General features: G+C 34.8%; 1 protein-coding gene and 1 long non-coding RNA gene across 3 annotated transcripts in view; one reads left to right on the top strand and one right to left on the bottom strand.

Annotated features, from left to right (window-relative positions):
- Nucleotides 1-1,239, bottom strand: part of LOC109588018 (uncharacterized) — a 2,602-nt gene extending 1,363 nt beyond the window's left edge. The window contains exons 1-4 of one of the 2 annotated variants that reach the window (XR_002187924.1): nucleotides 1,207-1,239; nucleotides 879-1,068; nucleotides 595-668; nucleotides 116-254 (exon numbers count right to left, since the gene is read on the bottom strand). This is a non-coding gene — a long non-coding RNA (uncharacterized LOC109588018). The remainder of the gene's footprint in view (nucleotides 1-115; nucleotides 255-594; nucleotides 669-878; nucleotides 1,069-1,206) is intronic. The other variant, XR_002187925.1, reaches the window with a different exon arrangement.
- A 5,729-nt stretch (nucleotides 1,240-6,968) lies between these two features.
- LOC109588017 (uncharacterized) overlaps nucleotides 6,969-8,759 on the top strand; it is a gene marked incomplete at its 3' end in the record, with an annotated part of 7,866 nt that continues 6,075 nt past the window's right edge. The window contains exons 1-2 of the mRNA XM_020004216.1: nucleotides 6,969-7,038; nucleotides 7,090-8,755. Coding sequence (XP_019859775.1) covers nucleotides 7,592-8,755 — 1,164 coding nt within the window. The remainder of the gene's footprint in view (nucleotides 7,039-7,089; nucleotides 8,756-8,759) is intronic.

Genomic DNA, 8,759 nt, shown 5'->3' with positions numbered 1-8,759 from the left:
GAATAGAATGAGGGGGAGGAGGGAAAAGGAGGGAAGGAAAATAGAAAGAAGAAAGGGAAGAAAGAAAAGAAACAAGTAAAGAAATGAGAAAATGGAGAGAAAAATACACATGTACATGGTGATAGGAAATGTTTCCTGTTTTTCTATCACTTTTCCTTATAATTGTGTGTGCCACTGCTTAGGTACAGTTTTCATGGATTAGTAAAGTGTACGAATCAAGTTAGCAAATTAATAAGTTAACTACAATGAAGCAGCTAAAAGTAAGAAAAGCAAAAAACATGCAGTACATGTACATGTATCATTAACTGAAAATGACTATAAATACACATGTACATGTACATGTATCAATTAATGGACAATGTTATGAAGACAAATTGAGGTAATACTGTCCATGCAGTATAGCTAATAGAAGGAGCACATGAAATAAAAGCTGAGATCCCTCCCTCTCTCTCTCTCTGATGTCCTTATGAGCCAAAAAGCAAAACTAAAATGATTTTTGTCAATTCATAAAATTTAATACTCGACAGATAAGTACATGTATGCATGGAGAGAGATATACATGTACATATGGTAGAGAGTGGATACAATATTTACCTTGCAAATATTTTAGATAGTTTATCCAGTTCAATCACATTATTAGGTAGACATGTTAACTCATTGTACTGGACCTATAATAACAATAACACACAACATGTAAACATAATTATCAGTCTTTATACAAAAATAAACAACAAACTAAACTATAAACAAATCTACAACATTCAAGGGAGTTGTCTCAAAGCATGCAGTATACCATGCTATTACAATTTAATTCATACATACATGTACACTAAACATGTATTATAATGACATTAAAAATCTTATATTTTCATTCTCACCTCAAGCGCTGACAATCAATTAAAGTTTTCAATATCTTCAGATATTTCTTTGATTTCGTTAGATGATAGATCCAGTCTAGTCAGTTCCACCTGGTCCCACCATCTCTCATCAACATAAAATGAAGCAGTATTACCATCAGGAGGATCAATATTGAGTCTCCACAGTTTAGGAGGAATAACACTAATGCCCCTGTAATTATACACATTCACCCACTAACTTTCATACATCCACGTTCATTAATGCGTTATAAAAATGAAAATCAAAAAATCATACAGGCCATTTTTGGTGAATTAAAAAACATGTTACAAGTCTCACACAGCCTCCTACCTGTTTGACAGGTTCAGTGAACCGGTTTTACGATCTTGTTGCTGGTTTCAATAAGGATTCTGGTACAGTCCCCTCCTTACCTACCCCATCACTTTGACTAGGAGAATTGAAGAAGTTGGCATTTGGTTTGAGTCTAGTAGAACTAGCAGGAGATTTTCTACTGGCACCACGACTGGAACTCATTTTTATGAATTTTGGATAAATGGGTGTGGTCTTATGCTGCATAGTTTGGGCATAGATATTAGAGTAAAATGAAAGGGATAGGAAACTTCCGTTGCGTGGGCGGATTATTTCATTAAGATTATTAGGTTGCCTAGCAACATAGGCAAGTTACCCTTCCCGGGCCTTTTCCTTCACTGTTCGGCGTCCTATTTCAACTCATAACTCTAAAGTGACTTGTGTTTATCCTCTGCAATGATAGTTAAAGGCATTACAGATACCTCCCTTACAGTCTGTTTAATTTTTGAAGTAAAATAATATTGATAACTATGAGTAAATTTTGATTTATTGACTTGATACCTTCAATATTGTGGTTTTGTACCCTTTTTTAGAATACAAAAGAAGTAATACCAGAATTAACTATTACCAACTATTCTATACATTATTATGGAGGGCACGCAACATAAATGACTCCGATGACAGATTTGGTGACTGATTTATAATCAATTCAAAGTTTTTGCAAAGACCTTCGTTTTGTACCTTTTTCTTTACAGTTCAATGATTGGCACATTTAAATGTGATATGAAAGCAAAGCTTGATGTATACTTGAGGGCACGCACATACTTTACTGTATGTGACATAAACACAATTTGAGAAAAACCATTATGAAGTTGTAGTATTCCATAATGTTTGATAATTTTCTTAATAAATCCTATTGTAAAATTGAAAAAATTCCTATAAATAGAGAAATTATCATGGTATGGGTAACTAGCATTTCCTGCCGCGAACGGAAGTTTCCAATCCCTTTCATTTACTCTAATATCTATGGTTTGGGCATAGATATTATAGACTACGTAACCGGGATTGGAAACTAGGTCACGTGATCCATTCAAACCAGTACAAACCGGCTGACACAGGGTCCGTGATTGAATTTTGGTGGGTGTGGTCAAAAAATGGCTACTCATCGACGACATTCAAAGGAAGACTGTATTTAAACCAATGTTGATTTTTTGTTATTTTAATAATATTTCAATACTTTAGTGTTTGTGTAACATGATTATAATGAAAAAAATAATGATACCATTGTTATTTTGCAAATATACTGTGATATTGTTCAAATTTCTGTTACTTGCAAATTTTAAAAACTTTTTGTACCTGTTGCTCCATTACACGGGTAAAAATAGACTAACAAGATCATTGGAAATGTTTCCACAATCATTGTGCATGGAACTGTCATAGTTTCATTTACTGATTTGCTATGTGAGAGTAGTAATATCTGAAATACTGTTTCTGCGAACAGTCCACTGTCGTACCTGTTACAGCTTTTACAAAACAAGCAGAGGTTTCTCCTTTTGGGTGATGATAGGGTGATATTGTGTGCATGGAATTGGGGGGTTAGCATTTTAATTCATGCATTGTATTTGACTACAGTACTGCTTTAAAACCAAAAATTCATTATTTCCGCATGAAAAGCAAGCCACATGGTCAAATTTATTCTATTTAACGCCCAATTCAATCACGGACGTTGTCCACCAGGGAATCCTAGTTTCCAATCCCGGTTACGTAGTCTATAATATCTATGGTTTGGGTGGGGCTGGTATTTTGGAAGAATGGCATCTAAAAGTGAGGGCCACTATTCTCTTCTCTTTGTATCTCTTTCATTCATTCTTTGTCTCTCTTACTCTCTCACTTACTTTACTCCTCTGTATCCTGTCCTTATTATAACTCATCACTATATTACTGTTACTCTGTTACTGGTACCTCTTGTTCTCTATAGACTATCAACCAGTGGAGAGATATGCCCACTCCACAGTAAAGGTAGGAGACTACCTATATATGTGGGGTGGGGTCGGGTCTAGAGTAGACTATGATGTGATGGAGTTGTATCACTTACCAACTGGTGCTTGGGACCAGAAACCTACTACTGGTACCCCACCACCAGGTACCTGGGCCTATTCAACTTTTGCAATTGGGAAGGACATATATTATTTTGGTGGATATGGTGGTGGTTATGAAAACAGCTTACATTGTTTCAATGTGGATTCATTCAAGTGGAGGGAACTCTCTCCTTCTAGTTCAGATCATGGTCCAATCAAGAAGGCCTACTGTGGAATGGTCTCAGCTCATTTTGATGGTGACGACTATCTTATAATTATTGGAGGCTGTGGATCATCTTCTATCATTAATCCTCCAAAGCAACCTGATGCTCAGTATTCAGCTCATGGCAAATGTAATGAGATACATTATTACAGGATTTCATCAGGTCAGTAATTCTCATCATTGATACACAATAGTTGATGAGTATTTCAAACTGAATAATTTATATTAATGTACATAAAACAGATTGTTAATAATTAAGTGTGTTTGTTAGTGTGTCTTTGTGTGTCATGTGTTTGTGTGTGATGGTGACGTGTGTCTATATGTGACGTGTGTGTGTGTGTACTAATACATACATTATGATATGTCTGTGTATGATAGTGCATATAATGTATGTGAGAATTTATGAATGTATGACGTGTGTATGTGACGTGTATTTATAATGTGCATGTTATGTGCGTGTGAGTATTATCATGTACCTGTGTATGTGTGATGTTTGTATATGTACATGTATCTATACATAAGCTAATGTGACATGAGTGTGTGTGTGTGTAGGTTCATGTTACTTATTATCATTTTTTATAAAGTTCTGTATCACATGAGTCACAAATTACCCACATACAATGTTCCATGAGCCAGAATAGATGAGTAATTATGAAATAAAGAGACCCCCTGGACCTCTCCTTCATGTGTACAGGTGTGGTGTGTGTGATGGTGTGTGTATCCATGCATGAGTGTATCTGTGTGTGTGTGTGTGTGTGTGTGTGTGTGTGTGTGTATCCATACATAAGTGTATCTGTGTGTGTGTGTGTATCATGTGATAGTGATGTGTGTCTATGCATGATGTGTATGTATAAATAATAATGTACACACATATACACATACATATGTATGATGAATGCGTATAATGTATGTGTGTGTATGTGGTAAGTAAGTGTACATGAATGTTTGTACATTATTATTAGATCAATGGATATCTCCTGTTGTTATTGGAGACAGACCACCTCCTATTGATGAATTCACTCTGACACCAGTTACTAATAACACTGCAGTAATGTTCGGAGGCTATACTGATAATGAAATCAGTAATAAACTGTATATGATAAGTTTTACTAAGACATCAGTGGTGAGTTAATACTGTAGAATGGGTTTTGATTCTGAGATTCCTTTAATTGCAAATTATTTATTATTCTTTCAGAATATATTAGAAGTACCTAATCCTGGAGGATCAGTACAATGGCCTGAGGGAAGAGGTGCTCATTCCAGTGTACTGATTACCACTAGTTCAGGACCACACTTACTAGTGGTGGGTGGATCACCTGCCTATGATGTGTGGTTACTGGACATTAACAAAAGAAAATGGAAAGAACTGGTAAGTATTATATTATGATGCTTGATAATGAAACATAAAGTGATTAACTAAATTTGTAACTCATGAGGTTTGTAATGTACATGTACATATTATGATACTCAGTGAAAACTACTGATGAATAATGCTGGTATTCAGTATATGTGTGTGTGTCTGTTTTTAGTGTGAATGTGTGTTTGTGTGTTTTTGTGTTTTGTGTTTGTTTCTTTACCTAAATATGTGTGAATATACATGTGTCTGTTTGTGTGTGTGTAAAGATGGATTCACAATTGATAGAGTGTCAATGCTGGAATTAAAATAAATTGTATTTATATACATTGTGTACATTGTGTATGTACATACATGTATTTGTGTGTATGTGTGCATATGTTTTAATATGTGTATGTGTGTACTAACACGTACATCATGTGTACATGTAACATGTACATGTGTGTGTATGTGTGTGAGCAATTATGCATGCTTTACATGTAGCTTTATATGTGTATGCATGTATAGATGTACATGTATGTGTGTTAGTGTGTCATTAGTATGTGTATGTGTATGTGTGTACATGCAGACACTTAGTAAGTTCTTAATTGAGGACTCACATGATATAATAACACACTCAGTTGTGTATACTTGTCTATTAATATATTGTGTATTATTAATTTTATTATGTGATCTTTGTGTTACATAAAACACACTGTGCAGACTATAAAACTGTGAGTTAGTTATTGTGTTTATTAACCAGATATCAAATCAATTAATATGTCGTATACAAATAAATTATTATCATTTTAATTTTATAGATTAATCTACCAGTCAATGTCACTAACAGACACTGGCATTCTCTCTCAGTGTGGAGTGTGACCCCAACTACTAACTGGATAATTGAGTTTGGAGGATTTACAGAATACTCTGATACAGCAGTTATTGAACTCAGTAAGTACATGTAGACAGTAGTAGATACAATGTGTATTGAATATGTAATGATAATTAGTAATGATAATATTACAATAAAGTAAGTAATTCTTATTATGAATATTTAATGAGAGCATTTGACGTATACCTATGATACTAATTATTACCAATTCATTCCTGCTATGTACAATAGTGAAATATAATGACTGCAGATACAGAAACACTGATATTAATAGGAGCTAGAGTGAATGAAATATTATTATCAGTGTATTTATATACAATAATATGTTCATGTGGTTAACTGTGTAAACTGACAGAGGTGACACATACAATGATTAAACATGAATCCATCAATAATAATGTTACCATAGTAACTAAGTGTAATTAATTTGTGTAGTTCTTATTGTCCACTATTTTGTTACTGTATAGGATATGCTAGTGATAATGATTGGTCTACTAGTGTAATACCTCTGGACCAGTATCAAGATCAACTAAGAAGAAGGATACTGAGTGATTGGGAGAGAGAGAGAAAATTCTATGAGGAACAGCTTCAAAGAGAAATAAAAGAGAAAGAGCAGATACAGCAAGATCGAGACAAAGAGCAGCAACAGGTTCTTCAAGAAAAGGCAACACTTAGTCAGCAACTTGATGATGCTACCACTCTCCTTGAGCAAGCAGAAAAGGATAAATCAACTGTTGAATTAGGTACTATTGTGTTGTACTGTTGTTTATGTGTACATTGTTTACATTATTAGTAACGCGGTAGCGTTACTAAGTAGGATTCACCCCCAAACAAAATGGCTGCCACGACTTTTGCAGCCTTGCTATACCGGGAAAACGAGCTCCTATGCTTACCAGACTTCTTAGAGGACCTTATCTTGACCAGAGGACTCCATTGGTACAACTAGCGTGGCTCTAGACCTTGTCTAAGCGAAAAGTCAAAAATCGGCGAACAGGCCGTTTTGTTCAGCCACCTTTTTTCATCTTCATCATCATCATCAAGAAAGTCCTGGCAATTCAGTTGGCGACCTGTATCTCAACATTGACTGATACTACAAGAATAATTCTTGCACCATCCTACTCCAAATAGTTATGCGCGGATCCATGTCCCATCAGATCATTCTCCAACAAAGGAAGAAATCGTCCTATGGCTTGTGGGTTCGATGAAACTACTTGCATGCCGCCATTTTGTTAATATTAATAACATGTGCTTGAAAATGGGTGTGGCTGCGCATGCTCAGATCATTCTCTAATTACTCGTATATAAAAAATTAAAAATGGTTACAGCTCGGGTTACAGTGAAGCAGGTAAGCTTACATTGCATTAGTTATCATTGTATGCTGTCTTATTCTGTACAGAAATACTTCAGGAATATCAAGAGTAGATCATCCAGTCTATTCTTGGTAATATAGAGGCACACTATTCCTATTTGTTCAAGTCCTATTGTTGCAGTCATTATTCTTGTAGTTTGAGTTTCATTACTGATGAATGTTTTCTGTTTCATTATGATAGTCAAATTTCTGTTTCATTGATAATGTAATTCCTCTATTATCTATGGTACAGTACAGTGTTATTGAAACGGGCGTGGCTATAATGGGTGCGGTTTGCGCATGCTCATTTGTGGTACTCCTCGTGAACTGAAGTGTCAGTAAAGAAGAGTCCTGCTCTCAAGAGCTGTTATCTGCTTATCTAACTGTCTTTGCTAAAGTGCTGGTTCATTAAGAAGACTCAAAGATAAGCTTTGATACTACTTATAATATTAATCACTATAGTAATTATTATTACTGAAACTGATTAGCCTTTAACACCTAGTTAATTTTCTTGTACTGTATATATAGTATTACAGCTATTATATAACGAATGCCTAACTTACGAGGCAAAGTGTCTGCTAAGAAGCGCAGGCAACTAAGAAAAGAAAAACGAGATAGGGTAAAAGCAGGGTGTAATGATAATCAAAAGCATGATATCACAGAGCCTGAATTAGTTCTGAATACTACTGGTGGCATCCTTAATGAAGGGTTGTGTGATGATGTTACAGAGCAGGAAGTTGCTTCCAGCTCTGTAGGTGATCATAACCCAGAGTTATGTAATGTCACTGAGTATGTAGTAGCTGATGATGCAGACCTTTTCGTTCTTTCTGATCCCCCAGAATGTAATGATTGGTCTGTGTGGGATCATAACCCGCCAGAGTTGTGTGACAACACACAGTTTGAAGTAGCTACTACTCTTGAAGGTACAACTGTCAGAGAGAGACAGTTAGACAAAAAGAAGGATTGGTCGAGACAAAACTATTATAAAAATCATCAAAAACACCTTGCAAAATCAAAAAAATATCGTGCCAAAAATAAACAAAAAGTAACAGATTATTCTAAAAGATATATGAAAACATATCGTGCCACAAATAAACAAAAAGTGGCAGATTATTCTAAAAAATATCATGCTTCTCATCGTGAAGAGAGAATAAAAGGATTTAAAGATAATTATATTGCTAATCGTGAAGAGAGATTAGAGGCATTTAAAGATAAATATATTGCTAATCGTGAAGAGAGATTAGAAGGTTTTAAGGATAATTATGCTTCTAATTTAGAACAAAGGAAAAAAATTATGAATGACTATTACGCCTCTCACAGTCAGCAAATAAAAGATAATGCTAGAGAGCATTATGCTGCTGTGGCTAACACAAAAAATGCCAAGCTAAGACAAAACTATAGAATAAAGCGTAACTTAAATCCACCAACAAGAAGTGTATCAGCTAAGAAAAGATCTAAAATCATAGCAAGAATATTGCAAAAGAGGCAGAAGAACAGTGCATATTATAAGAAAAATTTTCTAAAATTAAGACAAAACAGAAGAGCTAGATACAATCTAGCCGAACCAAAAATTGATCTAAAGAACAGATACATAGCAATAATTAGACAAAAACTTGCTAAAAATATAGGAGTACAAAAGCAATTGAAAGTTGCTTTTGATATTGACAAGTCTTTGCCGATTGCTGTCATGCAGTCGGGTATTAATTTAATTGCAGCTA

This window comes from Amphimedon queenslandica, unplaced genomic scaffold (assembly GCF_000090795.2).
Source record: "Amphimedon queenslandica unplaced genomic scaffold, v1.1 AMPQUscaffold_12335, whole genome shotgun sequence".
Taxonomy (NCBI): Eukaryota; Metazoa; Porifera; class Demospongiae; order Haplosclerida; family Niphatidae; genus Amphimedon; species Amphimedon queenslandica.
This window is presented reverse-complemented; position numbering and strand designations above follow the sequence as displayed.